Source organism: Sarcophilus harrisii, chromosome 3 (assembly GCF_902635505.1).
Source record: "Sarcophilus harrisii chromosome 3, mSarHar1.11, whole genome shotgun sequence".
NCBI lineage: Eukaryota > Metazoa > Chordata > Mammalia > Dasyuromorphia > Dasyuridae > Sarcophilus > Sarcophilus harrisii.
The window spans coordinates 559,570,239-559,595,055 of NC_045428.1; the positions used below are offsets into that span (position 1 = coordinate 559,570,239).

General features: G+C 43.4%; 1 protein-coding gene across 2 annotated transcripts in view; it reads left to right on the forward strand.

The window, feature by feature from the left end:
* The first annotated feature begins 8,752 nt into the window (after window positions 1–8,752).
* ASAP3 (ArfGAP with SH3 domain, ankyrin repeat and PH domain 3) overlaps window positions 8,753–24,817 on the forward strand; it is a 65,665-nt gene continuing 49,600 nt past the window's right edge. The window contains exon 1 of one of the 2 annotated variants that reach the window (XM_031962622.1): window positions 8,753–9,056. In XM_031962622.1, coding sequence (XP_031818482.1) covers window positions 8,922–9,056 — 135 coding nt within the window. In that variant the 5' untranslated portion in view covers window positions 8,753–8,921. The remainder of the gene's footprint in view (window positions 9,057–24,817) is intronic. The other variant, XM_031962623.1, reaches the window with a different exon arrangement.

Sequence of the window (24,817 nt, forward strand, 5' to 3'; positions counted from 1 at the left end):
GGTTTTAGAGTGGGAAGTAAAAGGCAGTTTGAAGGAAAGTCACCTTGAATGTAAATTGGAAAGGTTCCTTGTCGGCGCTGTTAGAGTCCCTTTTTTCCCCCTCTGAACGTTTCATTTTGGATCAGCCTCTCACAGGACCTTTGTAGTGAACATCCTGGAAAAGAGGAAGGCTGCGTTGCACTGCTCGGCGGTCACTAGGGGCCGCCATAGTGCACTGAGAGCCTGCCTCCTTGTGAAGCTAATATTGGTACCACACTTTCTAACCTTAGAGCATCATATGAATGCTGTGATCATCACAGCACCTAACTACCATACATGCACTAGGTTGCGTGACTATTACCCAATTATAACCCTAGATGGCATGTTTATAGCCCCTACTGTGTACCAGGAACTGTAATGAGCACATTGCAAATTTTATCTCATTTCATCCTTCCCATGGCCCCAGTATTAAATGAGGGGAGGGTTCTTTGTGCCTTTGTTTCCGGGTGTCACTTAAGATTAGAAACACCCTCCTAGTCCCCAAGGCAGAAGGAGGCCCTTCCGGAGAGGATGGGATCGGAGAATGAGCCCTGGAAGAGCCGTCCTTCAGTCAAGAGGGGGAAGGGATTTCCACGTGCAACCTCACACAGCTGGGGTTCAAACTCTGGCTCCACCCTCACCATGCCCACTCCTCCCCCTCCCATCCACAATAAAATCCGACCATCCATTTCTTTGGTTTTGTCCCCTGTGAGTCTCAATCGTAACATACATCATTTGGCTATGGGATCTGCTGGAGCAGAGGGAAGAGCAGTTGGGAGGCCCTGGGGTGGCCTGAAGGTGTCGGGCAGCCTCCTTTCAAGGCTGAGTCCATCTTCTGGACTATAATGGGAGCATGGCACTGAGTATGTCAGGGATGCCTGATCTTTCCCAAGTGGGCCCACTGAGCTTTGGTGGCAGTGCTCGTCCCATCGCTCTCTCCAGGTAGCCACCCTGACAACGTCTACCATGGATCCCAGAGGGGAAGAGGAGAGAGTGTGGATAAATTATACCATACCGTCCTCCCCAAGAGGAAAACACTCAGAATTTACTGGCCCATCTGTTCTAGTCAGGCTTTACTGATGTACATCATAGAATGTCAGAGCTGGGAGACACTTAGAACCCAGGAGGTCAGAGCTGGGAGGGACCTTAGAACCCAGGAGGTCAGAGCTGGGAGGGCCTTTAGAACCCAGGAGGTCAGAGCTGGGAGGGGCCTTAGAACAAAAAACGTTAAAACACAATGGCAGATATGGAAAAATATATTAAAATAGAGAAAATTAGCACTAGAAAGTACTTTAGGACATTAAATCTTAGGCCTGGATGGGATCTTAGAATCTGGGCCCTTTTTGAGGTCATGAAGGCCAAACATCCTTATGTAACCCATGTGGAAACAGGCCTATAGAAGTTAAGGTGAGGTCCAATGGTACAGTGTAAATACTAATTAAGTGACAGCATCGTCAGCTGTGACTGGACCTGTTTTCCTGTGAGAGCTCATGATTGACCTTGACCAAAGACCACCATCAGAAACTGGCCACAGCTGGCTCAATGACCACCATAGAGGTTTCTATAATAAACTATTTTTTTCGGGCCAGAGCTGAGTGGACTCGAGGTCCTGGCACGGCCTTTCTCAGCCATGGGGTAATATAAGGTTGCTGTCATCAGGCTCCCCTCTAAGTCCCCCCAAATCGAACCAGGACCAAGGCCAGGGGTTGTGTGAATCCAGATTGTGGAGATCACTGCCCTCTGGTGGCCAGAACTTAGTAGTGTTAATCAAGGCTCCCTCTTTTGTTTGTTGTTTTTTGCTTTTTGCTTTTTACAAGTCAGTAGAATTCTATTCATTCATGCTAATGAGAAACTACGACCTGCAGAGTATTCCTGTTGCACTCAGATCTAAGTTAACATCGAGTTGGTGCAAAGAACATCCCCATGCAGAAGGGTTATTGTGCTGTGTGTTTACTCACTGGAACACAAAGGAACGCTGCTAATTATAGCTAGCTTTTAAATAGGGCTCTAAAGCTTACAAAATGCTTTACACTTATCTCATTGGCTGCTCGTGATGAGCCTTGGCCATAAATTCTATTATTAGCCCTAAGGACAGGGGACAGAGTACGCCTGAACCCGGTTAAGTGAGGCTGAAGATCCTGAGGGAAGAATGTGAGACTGAAAAGAGGGGGCTGGGAAAGTCAGAAAGGGGCAGAGGGCCTGGGGATTAAGAGAAGGCTGGAGAATGGACTTGGGAGGGCAATAAAGTGACATCATGAAAAGGGAGGATAGGAAACTCTGGTCCCAGAGCTTGATGGTCCCTACATGAAGGTCACTCTCCATTTCTTTTCTTGATCCCCCCTTATATATCCTAGAAATTGCCAAATCTTGTCCTTTCTCTCCCTGCAGCATCATATATATCTTCTCCCCACTCATACTCATCACCATACTCATCATTTCTCCGGTGGTCTCTTGCAACAATCACTCAATAAACATTATTAAACACTTTGTGGCAGGCACTGTGCTAAGTGCTGGGGCTACAAAAAGCAGTAAAAGAAGGTTCTTGGTTTCCAGGAGCTTACAAGCTGGAGGGAGAGATAATATGCAAATAAATGATACAAAGCAAGCTACATAGAAGATACAAAGGAAATAATTAACAGAGGGAAGGCACTGGAACTGAGAGTGCTTCTTAAGTGGGGAAGGCTTCCTATAGAAGATGAGGATTTTAGTTGGGACTTAAAATAGTTGGAGCAGAGAAAGGAGAGTGTTTCCGGCAGGGGGGCACAGCCAGAGAAAATGCCAGGAGCAGAGATGGAATATCCTGTTTGTGGAACAGCCAGGAACTGGTTTGTGGAACCAGTGTCATTAGATGGAAGGAATGTGGAAGAGGAATCAAGATAGGAGGGAGCTAGTTTGGAAAGGGTTTTGAAAGCTAAACAGACCATTGGTATTTGGTCCTGGAGGCAAAAGGGAGCCACAAAACACACACACACACACAATAAACACAACAAAGGAGTTTATTAAATGGCAGATGGGGGTGATATGGACCTATACCTTAAAAAAAAATCCCTTTGGTAATTGGATGGAGAATGGATTTGATTAGGGAGAGATCTGAGGCAGGCAGATCCATCAGCAGGCTCAAGCATGAGGCAATGGGGTCTAGACTAGGGTTTTCTCTTAATTGGTCTCTCTGCCTCAAGTCCCAATTCACTCAATCTACTCTTCACTGAGTTGCCAAAATGACTTTCCTAAAGTATGGATATGCCCCCATCACTCTCCTATTCAATAACCTCCAATGGCTCCCTATTATCTCTAGAATCAAATGTGATTTCATTTATTTGGCATTTAATGCTTTTCACAACCTAATGCCTTCCTATCTTTCTAAATTTCTTACATTCTACTCTTCTTGAGTACTCTAAGATTTAGCAGTATTAGCCTTCTTGCTCTTCCTCAAACACAATATTTGATCTCCTTTCTCTGTTCCTTATGCCTGGAATGATGTTCTCCCTCTCAACCTCTGACTTTTAGACTATCTGGCTCCCTTTAAGACTCAGTTCAAAAGCCGCTTCTCCTAGGACACTGCCCCTCATGTAGGGTTGTGAATAGTAGAGGTAGGAAAACTGTGGATAGTGAGATCAGGGACATATGACCATGCTTATGTGGGGTCAAAGTGAAGGTGAAAAATGTCAGAATTAGGGGTATTGATGAACTTGAAAGGCACGATATTTGAGGAAATATACCATGTAAATTTAAGTCCCCAAGTCTAAGGGGGAGGAGATAATTGGGATATAGGAAAACTATGAGCCAGGAACTGAGTACCTTAAGAAAGAAGAAAGAATGGCCTCTAGATTGGGGAAGACTTCAGAATTTTGATAGGGGAATATATCTAGTTGGGATGAACCTCAAGGAGGAGAGGTCTTAAAAGCAGTAAAGAATAGGAAACATAGCTACTCCTCTTTGACTAGTGTGTTGGGGGGCCAGGGTAAAGATATATTCAAGACTGGAGAAGATGGCCAAGGATGTACAGATTTCTAGAGGAAACCATGGCTGGAGAGTCTGAGATAAGCAGCTCTAACAGGAAGAGCACTTTGTTGTCAATGGAACAGGAATTCCAGAGAGCACAATGGAAAGATCACTCAGACTAGCATGGGAACACACACGGGATGTGATTGAGATAGATGGGTAAGAGGAAGCAGGAGATGGTAGCCAAGTTTGGTCTGAACAGCCCATGACCAAATTATAGGGATTTGTAGGATAACAGGTTGTCATTCCTTTTGCCAAATAAGCACTCATTTCATGAGTAAAAGGTAGAGGGTGAGAAGGGAAGGCAAGTGTAGAGTGTCTAGTCTGGAGTGAGGATCAAAAGCAAAGGTTGGTCAGTGGCTGGGTGTGTCTGAGACCTTTCAGCTAGGATGGCTATGGAGGAGTAAAGAATAATTGACTTTCTTTTTAAAATTATTTTTATTTTGATAGCTTTTTATTTTACTAAATACATGCAAAGATATTTTTCAACATTCACTTTTGCAAACCTTCGTGTTCCAAATTTTTCTCCCTCCCTCTCCTCACCCTCTCCGCTAGACAGCAAGCAATGGAAATAGAGATTAAACACGTGCAATTCTTCTAAACATATTTCCATATTCATCATGCTGCACAAGAAAAATCAGATCAAAAGGTGAAAGAAAAAAAACATGAAAAAAAACAAGCAAATAACGACAACAAAAGGTGACTATACTATGCTTTGATCCATATTCAGTTTCCATAGGTCTCTCTCTGGATGCTTTCCATCCCAAGTCTATTAGAATTTCCTTGAATCACCTCATTGTTGAAAAAAGCCAAGATCGCAGTTGATCATCACATAATCTTGTCATTTCTGGGTATATTTGACTTTCAATCACCAACTACATCACTTATGACAAGATTTTGTTTCTCTCTGGTTGAAGAGCTCTAAGAAGTTCCTGGATTGTAGCTGTGACATCACAGATTTAGTACCAGAATGGATTTTAGAGGACACCTAGATTGTACAGTTCTAAGACATATATGAACACTACACTGGGTATTGACTCTTATCATCCTTCAATTAATTGACTTGTTGTTATACATCCTTTGTTCTTGAAGAGGACCAATGGCATCCCGAGAATGATGAACAAACATTTGCTGTGGGTCAACTATGAGCAGAGCCCTGGATTGAACACTAGGAAGGCAGAAAATGACACGCAGGTCCTGGCCTCGAGAAGTTTTTGTTTTAGAAGTGTCATGTCCTAGGACATGGTTTAGAAGTGTCATGTCCTAAGAAGTGAGTGTCATGTCCTAGGCCTTAGGAGAAGTATAGGGAGCTCCAGTGTTTCAGAGGTCGCGGAGGTAGCTGCCTAGAAGACATGGCATTTGAGCCACCAAAGAGTGGACAAGGTGTAAGGATTTGCCCTCAAAGGATGGACAAGATTTAACATGGTCTTTCTCCTCAAACTTGACTCCTAACACTCTAAGTGAGAGAATATGATCAGAGGCAGGAAAGCCTAGGATTGAATAGAAGAAATAACAAGTAATAGTCTTCAATCAATTAATCTATTTACCCGTCAATAAGCATGTGTGTTTAATAGGGCCTCTGGGGACACTGACAAAAAAATGAAAGCACCTCTGCCTTCAAGGAGCTTATATATCATTAGATAAGTTGTACATATAAATCAAAATAAATAAAACATTTTGCAGGGTATTGGGAGAGAGTTTAAGGACTAGACTTTATAGTCCACAGCTTACAAGGAACCAGTGAATGATGTGATGAGGAATATGGTCAAACCTGAGCGCTGTTTAATCTAGTTGTATGCACCTGATGGATTGGGATGGGGGGGGGGGGAAGTGCAAGGAGACTGGTTAAGAAATCATGCAAAGCCAAAGTGATTTGGAAAGCCAAAGTGATTTGGAATCCAATTGTATGTTTTTGAGTCTTAGGTCTGCAACCTGTGGCTCCCCAACTAAACCAAAAGTCTTTCCCTTAATTGTACCATACTGTATCTCTTCTCCCCTTCATGACTAAACTCCTTTAGAAAGTTGTCTACACTAGATACTTCTATTTCCTCTCCTCCCACCCTCTTCTAAACCCTTGGTAGGAGCCCATCACCAGTCATCTTGACCTTTGTCTTGCCACTGGAACCAGATGGTTCTGGAGGAGAAGGTGAGGCAGGTGACTTTGCATAGTCCTCCCCCACTTCAATCTAATTCACTTTCATGTCATGGCAGCACTTTCCTGATGCCATCGGTCCTCTTCCAGAATGAAGAAGGAACAACAAACTCTTTGCAATCTGGCTTCTGACCTCATCCTTCCTTTGGACCAGCTCTTTCCAAGTGGTCTCTTCATTGACAAATCCAATGCTTTTTCTCAGTTCCCACCCTTCTTGACCTCTCTTTCAGCCTTGGAACCTGCTGATCACCCTTCCCTCCTGGACACTGCTTCTCAAGGTTCTCTCTCTCCTGGTTCTCCCCCCCCCCCATTTCTCTGAGCATTCCTTCTTGGTCTCCTTTGCAGGATATCTTATCCACTCATACAGATTCAACCATCATCTCCAGGCAGACAATTCCCACATTTCTATATATATCTCACCCTCATTTCTCTCTTGAATATTAGTCCAGTATCACTAAATGCTTCTAGCTATGTAGTGGGGACTTTTAGCTCAACAGAACTCATAATTTTTCTTCCCTACACCTACCTCCCTTCCCTAACTTTTCTTTTCTGTCAAGGGCACCCTAATCTAGTCACCTGATCTCCAGTATCATCCTCAAGACCCTCACTCACGCTCATCCTTCATAGCTATAATCTGCTGTCAAATTTTATCTTTACCTTGACTTGTCTGGTGTCTGTCTCCTTCTTTTGCTCCTCCTCATTAACTCTCACCTGGACCGCTGTAAGTAGCATAGGGCTCTCTGCCTCAAGTCTCTCCCCACAACAACCCATTTTTCCAAATGGGAAGATGTGACCGTGTCATCGCCAGCACCACTAATATACCCTGGATCTCATTATTTCCAGGATCACACATAAAATCCTGTTAGCTCACAAGTTGGCCCTTCCTACCTTTCCAGATTTTTACACATTATTTCCCTCCATAAACTCTGATCCAACTGCATTTGCCCAGGTCCTGTTCTGAAGGCACAAAAATTTGGAGCTTTTGCACCGGCTGTAGCCGCAGTGCTCTCCCTTCTCACTTCTAACTCCTACTTTCTTTGACTTTCAAGATGCATTCAAATCTCACTTTTTGGAGCAGATTTGTCTCTGTTCCTCCCCTGCTTACCGCTGGTACCCCGCGCGCAAAGATTACCTTCCATCTACCCTATATCTTGTCCCCACTAGGGTTTGTATGTTGTCTCCCCTATTTAGCATGTGAGCTCCTTGAGACTTGGGTCAGTATTTTGTCTTCCTTTTTAGTTGCTGGCACATAATAAACTCTTACTAAATGCTTGCTGATTGACTAACTGACCTTACACAAGCGTCCTCCCCACTCCGGGCCAGTTTCCTCACCCACTGAGAAAGTAGTTTGGACAAATAAAGTCCCTCCTAGCTCTGAATCTGTCTTGTGACCCAATGGGGAAAGGAGTTGGGCTGTGGTGGGTTGGGCAACTGTGGGCATGGACAAGCTGGGAAAGGGAGGAGTCAAAGCTCACCTAGCCGGGTGACGGGAGTGGGGGTAGGGGGAACCTCAGGCAAAAAGGGAGAAGTCGGGAGTCGCAGCCGGAGGCTGGTTTTTGTTTTGGGGGGAAGGGGAGGACACTTACGGTCGGGGTCTGCAGTGAAAATCACGAGGTCTGGGCTCGTCCTTGCTTACCGTATTTACGGGTTGTGAGTCCCGAGATCACGTCCCTTCCCTGGGCCTCAGTTTACACTTTTGTAAAGTGAGGACATTAACAGTCGCACAGCCGGCCCGGTGGTCCCGTTTTGTGAAAAGCGCTGTGTAAACTGTAAAAGGCCTGGAAACGAGAGATGGGAGGGCCCAAGAGGGCAAGGATTATTTTGTGGGGGGAAGGGACGGGACGGGCTAAGGGGTGGGGAGAACCTCCCTACGTCCAGGAGAAGTCCCAGGGCCGGCACAGTTGGGTAGGAGGAGGATGCGGCAGGGCTCCTGGGCCCGGGGCCAAGAGCGGGGCGGGGCAGGAGTCCGGAGAGGCCGGGTCTGGAGGGGGTAGGGGGAAAACCGGGCTGAGCGCACGTGACTGCGGGGAGCCCAGGCAGGGAGACAAAGGGCGGGGCCACGGCGTCGGGGCCCAGGTGGGAAGCTGGGGAAAGGGAAGGAGCTGGACTGGACCGGGGGGCGGGGCTCGTGAGGCCTAGAAAGGGGAGGGGCCACTGGGGGGTGGTCGGGGAGGTGGAGCCGAGGGCCTTAAAGAGTCAAGAGGGTGTATGGGGAGCGGGATGAGATGGGGCAGACCTAGGAGAATGGGGATGGGGCCTGGAGGGGGAGGGACGAGAAGGGGCGGGATCTGCGGGAGGAAGGGGGAGAATTGAGGGCGGGAGTGGGAGGGGATGGGAAGGTTGAAGAAGAAATGGGGGATCTGGGGCGGGGCAAGAAGGGACTGGGGGGCTGCCGGAGGAATAAGAGACTTGGGGCGGGAGTGGGAGGGGCTTGGAGGGCGGGGGAGCTGGCGAAGGAATGGGGAGGTCCAGGCAGTGAGGGCGGGGCACAATGGGGGGCCAAGGGCAATGGGGACTTGAGGGGGCGGACCTAGCCGAGCCGGGGGTGGAGGAGGGTGCTCGCAGGGGCTGGCCGTAGGAGGAGAAAGGGGGGGTGGGGCGGGTCCTTGGACTCCGACTGTGCCCAGGCAGGGCAGCGAGGGGCCGCCCGGCGCAGCGCGCTTGCCCCGCTCAGTCGGACCCAGCCGGCGCTGCCGCCTGTCCCCCGAGTCCCGCCTCCCGCGCCCCGGGCCGGACCCCAGCCCCAGCCATGCCCGAGCAGCTCAGCGTCGCCGAGTTCCTGGCGGTCACCGCGGACGACCTTAGCTCCCCGAGTGGCCCCGCCGCGCTCGCCTTCGCCGCCAAGATGCCCCGATGCCGGGGGGCGGCTCTGGCCCGGGAGGAGGTGAGGGGGAGACGCCGGGATGGGGGGGCGTGTCCCGCCGGAAGGGTCCCTCCCTCTCTGGGGGGCCGGGGTGGAGGGGCAGAGCCCGATCCTGTCTCTCCCGGGCCTGCCAGGCCGGTCCGTGCCCGGCGTGTGCCCCCGCCTCTGTGCATCCGAGAGCAGGTACGGTCCAAGCCCAGGGCGCCCCAGGCTGTCTCCGACTGGGGGACAGTTCACGGGATCGCAGGGAACTTTAGTGACTCTCTGGGCCATTTCTCGGACCAGAAAACAAGCCTCCTGACTGAGCTAAGGTCATTCAGGTACTCAGCGGCACGCCGGGGTACTCAAACTCACGTCTTCTGGCTACAAACCCAGCCCCTTTTCTCCCAGCCCAGCTGGGTCTTGCCCACCTGGAGGCCTGAGCCTTCCTCTTCCATGCTCCGGCTCATGGTCATCTTTCTGAATTCCCTACACTGACTTCTGTCACCAGTGGACAGAGCACTGGACCCGGGTTTAAATCCTGCCTCTACACTTAGTAGCCATGTGACCCCGGGCAAGTCCCTTAATAGAAATTAAGTCTGTTTTGTCATTGATAAAGCGGGGATAATAATAGCATGCACCTTCCAGCACCGTGAGGTCAGATGAGATACCAGTTCTGAGGTGCTCTCCTAACCTCCAGGTACTTCCTAAAGGCTAGCTATTATTCCTATTCATGTTTTGTCTTGTTTCACTAGCTAGACTGTCAGCGACTTGAGGGTAGGATCCGTGCCTTTCTCTGGCATTGGCCCTCCCAAGCCCGTCTGCCCCATTCCCTCCCAACATTTCATTTGTAGTGAAATTAGTACTTAGCCTAACTATTCAGTCTGTGGGTGTTCTACCTTCCTTTCCCCACTCTGGTGTTTTATTGGTGCTTTTTGCTTATCCCATTCATTTCTGAACATCGCCTTCTTCCCAAATTCTTTTAACCAGTAAGACTTCCCCTGTAACAAAGAATTATTTTTTAACCAGAAGAAAACATCACTGAAGTTTATTTCAGATGTAACAGCAGTTGGGTTAAAATTGATAGGCTTAATCCTTAATTGCACCAAGTAAAGGTAACAAAGATTTTAAAAGGAAAAACGGTTTTGCACAACCTACCAACTAAACTGTCATGGTTTGAGAGTATATGTGCTATTTCTCATCCAGGTTTAATCCTTAACTGCACCTAGTAAATGTAACAAAGATTTTAAAAGAAAAAGCAGTTTTGCAAAAAAAAAAAAAAAAAAAAAAAAAAAAAAAAAAAAAAAAAAAAAAAAAAAAAAAAAAAAAAAAAAAAAAACCAAAACAACAACCAACTAACTAACCTGGTTTGATAGTATATGCACTATTTCTCACCCATAGTTCCCCACTTCCACAATGAAGGGAGAAAGGTACATTTTTTTTTTTGTCTTTTCCAAGACCAAGTTTGGTTATCTTGATTACATGAAATTAGTTTTGTTTTATTGTTCTTTTTATTGACATTGTTGTAGTTTTATGTTATGTATTGTTTTCTGGTTCTGCTTATTTCATTCAATATCATTTCATAAAAATATAAGAGGGGGCATAAAAAAATTCTTTATTTTTCTTCATTGTCCATTTGGTAGTTTCTAAGGAAATGGGATCTGTGTTCAATCCTTGTCAGTTTAACATATTTGTCCATGATTTGGGAAAAAAAGCATGCATGCACTTCAGATTTGCAGGTGATACAAAGTTGGGAGCACTTAACTAACTCCCTGGATGACAGTCAAGATCCAAAAAAAAAATTCATTTTTATTGAGGTACAAGGTCTATCCTGTGTGTGAGCCTTTCCCCACTGTGTGTTGGGGGGAGTGGGGCACGCGAGTATAGAGAAGAACAGTAGATCAGGCCAGAACACTGGGCCGATTTTAACAAAATGAAATTAAATAGGGATACATAGAATCAGAGACGTGTCACTGGAAAGTACCTTAATTCCATTTTTGAGCTGAGGGAAATCAAGTGAGTGTTGAAGATCACCCAGGTGACCTCTGGACTGAGAATATCTAAATCCATCATGTTTTCTACCACACCATGGTCTCATTCTTCTTCTTCTTTTTTTGCTGAGTCAATTGGGGTTAAGTGACTTGCCCAGGGTCACACAGCTGGGAAGTGTTAAGTGTCTGTGGCCACATTTGAACTCAGGTCCTCCTGACTTTGTGAGTCATTCTTAATACATTTCACTTTTCTCACTTGGTGATCACTGATTACTTTTCTACCCCCCCCTCATACAATGACCTTCCTCAGAACTACCTTGGGAGGTAGTGAGCTCCCCATCTTCAGGGGGATGACTAGAGCTTTCATCTCAAGTTTGGGTCTGCCCGGATGTCTCCCTTCCCACCCTCAAAAGAGAAGGTCTAAAATTCTTGTTCTCCGTGCCCAAGAGAGCTGAATGTCATTAGAGCCCAGCACCCTGGGGATTTCACTGAGTGCTCCCTCTGCCAGATCATTTGTTAAAATATTAAATAAGCTTCATTCCAACCCCCATCCCTGGGCGGCCACGCTATGAATACTGCTCTGTAGGCAGAAGTGTCCATTTGTACTCACGCATAAGGCCTGCCCTCTGTGTGCTGGGGGAGGGGAGGGGAGGAGAAGGAGGCAGCTCTTAGAAAGGGCTACAGAGCAGGGCAGGAGCAGGTTAGGACCTCGATATCTATGGCCTGGTTCAAACCAGGCCAAGCTGGTCCCCCCTTTGGCTTGGAGACTTGGCAGCCTTTCAATAGGTATTATCTCTATCTCTTCTGACAAAACCTGAGGACTGGGGGACGAGCTTCCCATTGACTGATGGCCCTCGCCTGCCATCCTTCCATGATCTCGGTGATTTCAGAGGCCGGCCCCTCTCTCCTTATCCCCGCTGATATCACTTACCCAGACTTATCACTCCCAAAACATTTGCTCAAGCTTGTTCTATGACTTTACCCCTCAGTCTTCCCCAGCCCATGATCTCTCCTCCCATCCTCCTCCTCCTCATCCCCCAGCCTCCATCCTTGGAACTTCAGTATGTATATTGACAATCTTTCTCTAACAGTCTGTCCTCCAGGGATCTGCCTCAGCTTACTCAAAGATAATAGATTTAATTATTCATTCAGTCGACAAGCATTTATTAAGCACCTACTAAATTCCAGATAGTGCGTTAAGCATTGGGGTAAAATGTCAGAGGTCATCTAGGTCAATCCCTTCATTTTACAGATGAAGAAACTGAGACTTGGATGTCACATTGCCTTACCCAGGGTCACACAGATTTCCGAGCAGACAAATCAGATTTTGAACCTAGATTCAAAAACATAAATCTGGCCATATCTTCGTTGTTTCCATCTCAAGGACTGCCCTACTTCCATGACTCAGAACTTTGAAACACCATTCCCTGCCGGCCACCTCCAATCCTTCCATCTTTTCCCCTCTTTTGTTCATATTCAATCCAATTCATGGGGGCAGCTAGGTGGCACAGTGGATAGAGCACCAGTTCTAAAGTCAGGAGGACCTGAGTTCAAATCTGACTTCAGATATTTAACACTTCCTACCTGTGTGACTCTGGGCAAGTCACTCGACCCCAATTGCCTCAGCAAAAAAAAATAATAAAATCAATACCTACTATATGCCTGTTCTGAGAGTACAAAGACAAAATAAAAATAGCCCTCCCCTCACAGGAGGTTGCATTTCTACCGTAGACAGGAAAGGGAAATTTTGCAACCCTCTAAATGTCAACTATTGTTATTATTACTCTTCTAGGTCCGATCTCCCAATGTGGGCTTTATTTTTCTCCTTCTGCACTTAGTAGGCCCACATTCATGTATCTCTGCCTACTTAGCTGTGCATTGCTCCTGACCTTGGGATCCTGGTCTCTGAGTAACCTTGCCATCCAGATCTCTGATCTGTCTGCTCCCTTTCCCACGTGGTTGAGTGTCACTGGAGGCAATCATGAAATCAAGCTGGTTTCACCCACCACAAATTCATGGTTCCTCACCCTCAGCTCGGGCCCTGGCTTCTGCTCAAAAATCCTTCTTCCTTTATGCTTTCTGGCTCCTTATCTCCTTCTCCTCTCTGCCAAGTCTTTTCTTCTCCCCTCTAGGCCCCGACCCCACCTCCATCCCCAGCCCACCTACTGAAAAGATCGAGGCCATCTGATGTGAGCAGCCCCAGCTTCTCACCTTCCTCCCTCTCCTTACCTCATTCATTCATTGAGCCTCGGAAACATCTTCCCCTTCAGCCCCAGAAAAAGAAACAGACCCGTTTCTCATTAGGGATCGTTCCCTCTACTCGGGCCCTTGTTCTTAAGGAACCTCGTTCTCCCACACTCTTGTTCCAGCTCTCTCTCATCTCAGGACTTCAGGTTCCCCCTCGGCCCCAACTCTTTCCACTCTGCCAACAGACACGTTCAGGTCTCAGAGGCCCCGAGACTCAATTTCTTCATCTGTAAGATGCAGTTAGCAAGACCTGCCTCCCTCATAGAACTCTTATCTTAAATAAGAATTCCTGGATGATTTTTAGAAAGTGGCTCCATTTATTTGAGATTCAGGGTCCTAGTCTGTAAAGTGGGCTGGGAAGACCCGCCCTAACTCCCTGAAAGGGTTGTGATCTCAAGTAGAGATTCCTTTTTAGAGAGTTTTAGAAAGTCCCTTAATGTCTTTGACATTCACTTTCTTCTGCAAAATGAAAATAATAAGACCTACTCTGCCCATCTCTGGGGTGGGGTTGGGATCCCTTCCTCTTCTTCTTTTAGGATATTTGAGGATACTGCAGTGCTGCTTGGACTGTCAATCTGTTCTGTCTCTGTCTTTCTCTCTCTCTCTCTCTCTCTCTCTCTCTCTCTCTCTCTCTGTCTCTCTGTCTCTCTGTCTCTCTCCCCACTGACCCACAGTCATACAACTATTAAGTGTCTGAGGCCAGATTTAAATTCAAATCCTCTTGACTCCAGGATTGGATCTCTAGTCACTGTGTCACCTTACTGCCCTTTGTCTCTCTTTTTCAATACAAGAATCACGTATATAATAGGCTATCATAATTAATATTTATCCATAAGCATATAAGAGTGCCATTTTTAACAGATATCACCACAGCTAATACTCCCAATTTCCAAGGTGGTAAAAGAAAAACTTTCACAACTGAGGGATCTAACAGGAAAAAATCAAAAGCACGTGGAAACATGGGGAGGTGCATAATTCCCTGGTCATGCTGCCTTCTACTAGCCCTGTGTCGAGACGCTTTCAAGGATTAGCTTACACCCCAATACTCAGTTGTTTGACCACTGAAAACAGTCATTTCATCCACCTGCTCAAAGGTTGGCAGAATAATGAATTAAGAAGAATTGTGGCAGAAAAATGCCTTCTGCCATTTATCCCATGAAAAGGCTAAGGCCATTGCTTGTAATGGTAAGAATGTAAATGCCTTGTTATAAGGGGTTGGCTCTCTGGAAGGGAAGAGAAGGGAAGCAGGATAAAATTTGGAGGATGTAAAAACAAACTTATTGGTGAAATATATTTTTAAATGTTAATGCTTTTTTTTAAAAAAAGACTTTTATGCAGATCTTTATGGTTTACAAAAATGTATTTTTAATGTATTCCTTACGACAACCCTGTGGGCTGGATGCTTGGAATTGTATTAACTCCATCTTTTGGTTGGAACGCTGAGGATTGGGGAGGTAAAGGAAAGGGTCAGTTCTTATTTGCCAGGATCCAGGATCTTTAGATTAAAACATATCTTGCTCAACCTCCTCTGCTGAAGAGGAAGCTGAGACCCAGAGGGAAGTGGTCACATAGCATAGGTGAGTTTTGCTCTCAGCCCCGTCTTTCCTCGTGCATGGCAAATACATTGGTGCTCGTTCCCCAATGAGATCATAGTTATGAAACTCTCAGCATATAGTAGGCTTTTAATAAGTGCTTATTTCTCTCTGCCTCTCATCCTTCCCATGATGTTCTCTGTGATCTTGGAAAATCACTTCAACTCCCTGGGCTTCCCCATCTGTCAGAAGGGTCTCCTTTCAGGGCAAGACCCAGAACCCCCATTCCCATCCCAACCTAGTTCTTCTGAGGGCACTCCCACCATTCATAGCCCAGCACATCTATACCTGTTCCAGAAAGGTACCAGTGAGCCCCACCATGTCTCTCTTGTCTGACCTCTAGCATGGGAAGAATGCTGAATCTGGGGTCAAGCCCCAGCTTTGATACTTCCTAGCTGTGGGACTTCGGGTCAGTGGACTTCTCTGTGCCTTGCTTTTTTCATCTGTAATAAGAGCAATAACTGAGGTTTACAAAATGCTACACTTTATTTCATTTTGTTCTTATAAGCACCTTGTGAGGAAGGTGTTAATAGTAGTAATAACAGCAAACTTTTATATAGAACTTCAAAGTTTGCAAATTATTACAATTACAATTATTATTTCATTCTGTCTTCACAACAACCCCAGGAGGGAGGTGCTATTATTGTACCCATCTTACAAATGAGAAAAATGATGCTCTGGCAATTAAGTGACTTACTCATCTTTCATTTTCTTTTTTTTTTTCCTTTTTTTTTTTTTATTTAATAGCCTTTTATTTACAGGATATATACATGGGTAACTTTACAGCATTAACAATTGCCAAACCTCTTGTTCCAATTTTCACCTCTTACCTCCCCACCCCCTCCCCTAGATGGCAGGATGACCATTAGATGTTAAATATATTAAAATATAAATTAGATACACAATAAGTATACCTGACCAAAACGTTATTTTGCTGTAGAAAAAGAATCAGACTCTGAAATATTGTACAATTAGCTTGTGAAGGAAATCAAAAATGCAGGTGTGCATAAATATAGGGATTGGGAATTCAATGTAATGGTTTTAGTCATCTCCCAGAGTTCTTTTTCTGGGCATAGCTAGTTCAGTTCATTACTGCTCCATTAGAAATGATTTGGTTGATCTCGTTGCTGAGGATGGCCTGATCCATCAGAACTGGTCATCATATAGTATTGTTGTTGAGTATATAATGATCTCCTGGTCCTGCTCATTTCACTCAGCATCAGTTCATGTAAGTCTCTCCAGGCCTTTCTGAAATTATCCTGTTGGTCATTTCTTACAGAACAGTAATATTCCATAATTTTCATATACCACAATTTATTCAACCATTCTCAACTGATGGACATCCATTCAGTTTCCAGTTTCTAAGCCACTACAAAGGGCTGCCACAAACATTCGTGCATACAGGTCCCTTTCCTTCTTTATAATCTCTTTGGGATATAATCCCAGTAGTAACACTGCTGGATCAAAGGGTATGCACAGTTTGATAACTTTTTGAGCATAGTTCCAAACTACTCTCCAAAATGGTTGGATTCGTTCACAACTCCACCAACAATGCATCAATGTCCCAGTTTTCCGCATCCCCTCCAACAATCATCATTATTTTTCCTGTCATCTTAGCCAATCTGGCAGGTGTGTAGTGCTATCTTAGAGTTGTCTTAATTTGCATTTCTCTGATTAATAATGACTTGGAGCATCTTTTCATATGACTAGAAATAGTTTCAATTTCTTCATCTGAGAATTGTCTGTTCATATCCTTTGACCATTTTCAATTGGAGAATGGCTTGATTTTTATAAATTAGAGTTAATTATATATTTTGGAAATGAGGCCTTTATCAGAACCTTTGACTGTAAAAATATTTTCCAGTTTATTGCTTCCTTCTAATCTTGTCTGCATTAGTTTTGTTTATACAAAAACTTTTCAGTTTAGTATAATCGAAATTTTCTATTTTGTGATCAGTAATGATCTCTAGTTCTGCTTTGGTCATAAAGACCTTCCCCTTCCACAGGTCTGAGAGGTAAACTATCCTATGTTCCTCTAATTTATTAATACTTTCATTCTTTATGCCTAGGTCATGAACCCATTTTGACCTTATCTTGGTGTACGGCGTTAAGTATGGATCAATGCCTAGTTTCTGCCATATTAGTTTCCAATTTTCCCAGCAATTTTTATCAAACAGTAAGTTCTTATCCCCAAAGCTGGGATCTTTGGGTTTGTCAAAGACTAGGTTGCTATATTTGTTGACTGTTTTATCCCTTGAACCTAATCTATTCCACTGATCAACTAATCTATTCCTTAGCCAATACCAAATAGTTTTGGTAACTGCTGCTCTATAATATAATTTTAGATCTGGTACAGCTAAGCCACCATCATTTGATTTTTTTTCATTAATTCCTTGAAATTCTTGACCTTTTGTTTTCCATATGAACTTTGTTGTTATTTTTCTAGGTCATTAAAATAGTTTTTGGGAGTCTGATTGGTATAGCGCTAAATAAATAGATTAGTTTAGGTAATATTGTCATCTTTATTATATTTGCTCGCCCTATCCAAGAGCATTTAATATTTTTCCAATTGGTTAGATCAGACTTAATTTGTGTAAAAAGTGGTCTGTAATTTTGCTCATAAAGTTTCTGATTTTCCCTTGGCAGATAGATTCCTAAATATTTTATATTATCAGTAGTTACTTTAAATGGAATTTCTCTTTGTAACTCTGACTGTTGGATTTTGTTAATGATATATAAGAATGCTGATGACTTATGTGGGTTTATTTTATAACCAGCAACTTTGCTAAAGTTGTGGATTATTTCTAATAACTTTTTAGCAGAATCTCTGGGGTTCTCTAAGTATACCATCATGTCATCGGCAAAGAGTGATAATTTGGCTTCCTCATTGCCTATTCTTATTCCTTTAATCTCTTTCTCAGCTCTTATTGCTATAGCTAGCGTTTCTAATACAATATTAAATAGTAACGGTGATAGTGGGCAACCTTGTTTCACTCCAGATCTTATTGGGAATGGTTGCAGTTTGTCTCCATTACATATGATGCTTACTGATGGTTTTAAATAGATGCTGCTGATTACTTTAAGGAAAAGTCCATTTATTCCTATACTCTCAAGTGTTTTTAATAGGAATGGATGTTGGATTTTATCAAATGCTTTTTCTGCATCTATTGAGACTCATCTTTCATTTTCAAAGAAGGTCAATGATATCACAAGGTGATGTCTTGACTTGGGTCTGAATTGGATTTAAGGGAGGCAGAGTTGCACCAAGTTATCAACCTCAATCTCTCTTCCAGAGTCATTGAAATCTAGTGGCAGGACAAAAGTCCTGGCTTTATGACTGTGGATGGCCCTACATGCATCGGATGGCCTTGACATCTTCAATGTCAAGTATTTAGGGTCACACAGATAATCAATCAACACTTATTATTGTGCTAAGTTCTGGAGACACAAAAAGAGGCCAAAAAAAGTCCCTGCCCTCAAGGAGCCGACAATCTAATAGGGGAGACAACATGTCCACCAAGATATAGAGACAAACCTTATGCAGGATAAATGGGAAATCATTAAAAGGGAGAAGGGATCATAATTAAGAAGGATTAGGTATCTGAGACAGATTTTGAACTCAGGTATACCTTTTTACAAGTCCAGCATCCTATCTATTTCCTCACTGAGCCGTACAGTGACTACAATTCTATACTTGAAATCAGGAGGTTATTATAGCCCAATTTACAGAATTCTATACTTGAAGTCAGGAAGTCAGATGCTATTATTATAGTCCATTTTACAGATGAGAAAACCAAGCCTGAAAAACAGGCTAATTTATTTGACCACAGCTACCCAGCCATTAAGTATCCAGTTCTCTCAACCATCTCTGGCTGTCCATTTTGTCCATCTGTGAACCAGGAGAGCCAATTAGCCCTGGCTTCTCAACCTGTAGCTTCTCATTTAGGCTGGGTTTTTTTGGGTGAGCCAAGGAGTGGGAGGTCTGTAGTGGGTCTAGAGCCTCATCTTTCCTCTGGCTCCCAGGGAGGCTTTACCAGAACATAGTACAGGAGAAATGGCTTGAACCCCTGCCTGCTGGTTTCTTCTCCTCAAGCTCCCCTGAGATAGTTTATGTAAAGCACTCTCCCATCCCAAAAGTCCTTTGCAGATGTGATTTCTCCTCTTCCCTTTGTTCTCAGCTACCTGGAAATGGGTAAATTCCTTCACCGCTCAGTTTTCTTTTCATTAAAATCTGTAAAACTGTCTTTGTGGTTATGACCTCACAATCATAAAGATCAAATGAGGAAACAACAGTTTGGTCTGTACTGCTGACTGCACCTCAAGTGTGGAAACTCCCTTTCCAAGTACAGATTCGCTCCTTTTTGAGGGAGGATTTGAACCCTTCAGGAAACAAAACAACCTTCAATCCATTATTCCACAAGGCATTATTCTTTTTTAAATTTGATGTTCGTTTTTTCAATTTTTATCGATAACTTTTGTTTTTATGTCACCTTCAGTTAGCCAGTCAACAAGCATTTCTGAAGTGCTAGACTTTATGTTAAAAACTGTTCTAAGTAAACACAAAGGGAGCAAAGAAGTTTTAAACTCTTTAGGGGAGTTTACATTCTGATGGGAGAATTGATGTACAAAGAATGATACGTATAGTGGATAAATATGCTGTAAATAGTGGGTAATCTCAATGGTTAGACACTAGCAGTGGGGAGAAGAGAACTCTCTCTCATCTCTTATCCAAGCTGGTCCCTCTCATGGACCTTCTTTTCTTTTCTTTTTAAAAAATAATACACTGGGGTGGGGGAAAGAGTATATCAAGAGCTAATTCCAAACATTCTACTCCTTTACTCTCCCTAGGCAGGCTTAGTCATAGTTTCTTAAGGGTTCCAGGCAACTTTGAAACTAGGAATGTCAACTGAACATGTACTAAGAGGGGGTGAAGGAGGAGAAAATAGCCTCTATATTTAATTTTTAAGGTGATATCACTAGCACAGTCACTTCTGGACCTCCCTTCTTTCCTCTCCATCCACTGGGAGAGTCTTAATTATTGAATGGGCGGCAGCCTCAGTCAAACTATAAAAAAAACCAATTTTCTCCTACTGCATCCAGGGCCACTTCCAGTCTCCTGATCTATATCTTGCCACTGGACCCAGCTGGCTCTGGAGGGGAAAATGAGACTTGTGAGTCTGCAGAACACCCCCCCCCCCTTTAAATCCATTTCACTTGCTTGTCATGGTGTCACATCCCTGATGTCACGGTCCTTTTAGAGAACGAAGGACAAAAAACAGGAAATTGAATCCTTTGTAACAAAGAGAAACAGATAAAACAGAATAATTAATACATCAACTTCATTCATGAATGTATGCACTGTTCTGCCCCGATAGTCCCCCACCTGTGTGCTGAGACGGCATCTATTCTCCAGGCCCACGACTGGTTTTTTCCTATTACCTGGAGTTTGAGCAAACTCTTTGTTAGTCTGCTGCAATCCCTGTGTACATTGTTCTCCTGGCTCTCCTTTTCAGTTCTGGATCAACTCATACATATTTTCCTAGATTTTCCTCCCAATACCTCTTCCTCCAGCCCCAGCGCCATGATAATCCATTCCCTTCATGGGCGACAGCTCATTCCACTATTCTTCAGTTGATAGGGACTCATTTTGTTTCCATTTTCAAAAAAAAAAAATTGTTGATTCTTCCAGGGACAAACCCAGCCTGGCAAGCCTTGGAAAATCCTCATCATGAGGGGTAGGATGGCAGAATGTTTCTCTGCCTGCTTAGGTCACAGGGCCCAGCGCAGCCTCCATAGATTCCATGTTGCTGATTGAAAGAGAAGCTTTTCTGGTTGGCAATCTGATTGTCAATAAGAATTGATTCAATACTCCTTATATTCTCGATGCTAGGAATACAAGAACCCAAATGCCCTTTGAAAGTTTACATTCTAAAAGGGGAAACTACATGCACATATATCGTTATAGGCAGAAGAATCATTTCTTCTGGGTAAGGGGAATGGAAGGGAGGTGCTGTGGGCTGTGGGAGTAGAATGGGCTTCATGCAGAAACTGATACTTGAAGGAAACCAGGATTCCCAGAGGTGGTAGTGGGAAGAGAGAGCATTCCAGGCACAGGGGACAGCTATGGCAAAGGCATGGAGAAGAGGAATGAAGCATGTGAAGAACGGAATGAATGTCAGACTGGTGTCAATGGGAAAGGGCTCAGAGTGGGTGAATCAGAGAGTTCAGGCTCTGGGTCCAGCCATGCTATGCACGCTACTTGTGTTGGGCCAAGTTCTCCATACATTGGATTTCCCATCTGTAAAATGGGAATAATAATTGATATTTAATATATGTTGGATTTCCTATCTGTAAAATAATAATAATGATATTTAATATACATTGGAATTCCCATCTACAAAATGGGAAGAATAATAATGATAATTAATATACATTGGATTTCCCATCTACAAAATGGGAATAATAATTGATGTTTAATACATGTTGGATTTCCTATTTGTAAAATGGAAATAATAATTGATATTTAATATGTGTTGGATTTCCCCTTTGTAAAATGGGAAGAATATACATTGGATTTTCTATCTATAAAATGAGAATAATAATAACAGATATTGGATGCATACTGGATTTTCCATCTATAAAATTGGAGAATGAAAATAACTGATATTTAATTATAATAAAATTCAATTTATTAGAATAAATTTAATATTAGATGTTATCATTAACACATTATATTTATATAATATTATTAAATTATAATATAAAATATTTAAGTGTTCTAAGGTTTGTAAAGCACTCTAAATATTATCTCATTTGATCCTCATGACAACCCTAGGAAGGAAATGCTATTATTATTTCCATTTTACAGATGAGGAGCCTGAGGCACAAAGTAAATGTCCTAATCAGCTAGGAAATGTCTCAGGCTGGATTTGAACGCAGATTTGCCTGACTCCAGGTCCAGTGCTCTCTTCATTGCTGAGGAGAGAGGAACAGGCTGACAGAAATGAGACAAGCACCACATAATTAGTAAGTTCTCAGGCTAAATTTGAATCTTTTTCTGCGTGTTAAATCCAAGATTTTCATCATCACATCAAAGTTTCTCTCATACAGTACACATACACACATGCACACATATGTAGAAATATAATATCCCAATGGTTAATTCACACTATCACTTATTTTGCATGACTATAATTTGAGTTAGGAGAAAAAAAAGGAAGGGCAGTCATCCAATTTGCTGATTAGAGAGAGAGGAGTGTGAATATATAGTTATCCCTCCATATTTGTAGGAGTCTCTCTGTGGAAACAGCCTGAGTGTCTAGTCTGTCGATTTTGACGCTTAAAGCAGGTTAAGCAAAAACTGGGCTGTCCCAGCAGGACCAGGCTGAGGCAGGGGAGAGGAAAATACTTTGCATATGTTACCTTATGGGAATCTCTCTGTGAGATAAATAGGATCATCGGTACTTTACAGAGGAGGGAGCTCAGAGAAATTGTGATTTGCTTGAGGACTTGAAGTCATATAACTAAAAAAAATTATGAGATTTGAATTCAGATCCTCTGACTTCAGATCCCAAACTCAGGTACTGCATCAGGCTGAGGGCGTTAGTAATGGCTACATTGTCTACCTCCCAAGGAGGAATCAGATGAGGGGCTGCATAAATAATATAATGGCTTTTATTAATCATTATTATGGTGGTTCTGTGAATATAAATGTGATGGCTTTTAGTAATTATTATAATAGTTCTGTGGTACATTTGTACAAATGGGCTGGTTCTACTTCTGTCCCTCAACCTCTCAATGAGTTTGATTTGGAGGTGGAGCTGTGACCTGGCTCACAATACTTGGGGTAGGAGGGTAACAGGTGAACAAATGCCCTGGGTACCGGTTATTCTGGGATAGGTTGCTTTGTCCAGACCTACAGATTGATTAAGTCAAATCAAAATAACAAGCATTTATTAAACAGTTATTGTATGCCAGATACTGTGGTAAGGGTTGAGGATTTAAAAAATAGTTTCTGCTCTCAAGGAGTTCACATTGTAATAGCATCTGTCTTATAGATCATAGAATTTAGAACTAGAAGGAACTATAGCAAAGTACATAATAATCTACTAAACACAAGGCCCCTTAGAACATAACTGAGATTGTGGAGTCATAGGTCTGAAGCTGGGTTCAAGGGCCTGAAAGATCAGCTCATCCAACCTCCTCATTTTGTGGGAACTGAGGTTCAGGGAAGTGAAACTATTCATTAAGGTTGCACAGATATGGGGTATGGAAAAGACAGGATTTGAATCAAGGTCCCTGGATCATAGTTCTAGAGCTGGAAGGAACCTAAAAGTCACTGAGCCCAGCCCCCTATATTTTACAGCTGAAGAAATGAGGCAAGGAGAGGTAAAGGATTTTGCCAGTTACCCAGAAGGTAGGAAGAAAAGAACCCAGGACCTCTTAACTGAAGATACAGTGTTTCCATCCTACCAGTATAGGAAGGGCCTTAGAACATGGAGTATCAGAGCTGGGAGGGCCCTTAGAATCCAGGATGTCAGAGCTGGGAGGGCCCTTAGAACATGGGATGTCAGAGCTGGGAGGGCCCTTAGAACCCAGGAGGTCAGAACTAGGAGGGCCCTTAGAACACAGGATGTCAGAGCTGAGGGGGGACTTAGAATATGAATTTCCCATCTACAAAATGGGAAGAATAATAATGATATTTAATATACATTGGATTTCCCATCTGTAAAATGGAAATAATAATTGATATTTAATATTTAATATATGTTGGGTTTCCCATCTACAAATGGGAGTGGGGTGAGGCTGGGGAATCCTGAGAGCACAACTCACATACATTAGAAGAGGATGTTAGGGCTAGAAAGAGGAAGTTTTAGTTGAGAGAAAACTGTCTTTAGTATCCAAGTCCCTTCGTTTCAATCTTGGCTCTGCTACTGTTTGAACTTGCACAAATTACTTCCCCTTTCTGGGCCTCAGTTATTTTTTTCTTTTTTTTTTTTTTAAGAAAAAAATAATAATTCTGCCTTTTGTTTTTACATCACATTATTTATGAATAGACGCGATCTTCCCCTTCCCTCCTCCCCTACTCAGCTGTTCTTCCCCTGTTCTGACCCTTAGCACCCATGGGTCTCTCATAAGAAAGAAAAGAGGTGAATGACCTCCTTCCTTCTCCAGGACTCGAATGGGTCATTCTAATGGCCCCATCCCCTTCAAGAAGGGCTAGAGCTTCCTGGACGGGGAAGGAAGAGGGGGCGCCTGGTTCCTGTGACATTCTGCAGTCCGTGTGTTTACTTTAGTCTCTTGGTCTTGCTCATTTCACTCTGTCAATTGCCATCCGTCTTTCCCCATGTTTCTCAGAATTCCTTCCTTTTGTCCTTTCTTAAGGCACAATATTCCATTCCAGTCATGAGCCGATCATTCCATAAATACTCATTAAGCACCTATTCTCTTTCAAGCATCCATTTGACATGATTTTTTTGCTCATTTCCCAATTTTTCTCTTTCTTTCTTTCCTTCTTTCTTTCTTTCTTTCTTTCTTTCTTTCTTTCTTTCTTTCTTTCTTTCTTTCTTTCTTTCTTTCTTCCTTCCTTCCTTCCTTCCTTCCTTCCTTCCTTCCTTCCTTCCTTCCTTCCTTCCTTCCTTCCTTTCTTCCTTTCTTCCTTTCTTCCTTTCTTCCTTTCTCTCTCTCTCTTTTTTTTTTTTGCTGAGGCAATTGGAGTTAAGTGACTTGCCCAGGGTCACAGAGCCAGGAAGTGTTGTGTCTGAGACTAGATTTGAACTCGGGTCCTCCTGACTTCGGGTTGATGCTCTGTGTACTGCGCTACCTAGCTACCCCCATTTCCCAATTTTTCCTGTTTTCTCTTCCACTTTTTTGCTACTGTTATATGAATGTGGTGGTATAGATGGCGGCTGTCTTTTTGGTCATTGGTGGAAGAAGTAGGATATTAGCTTGCCTTTGTTCATCCGTGAAATAG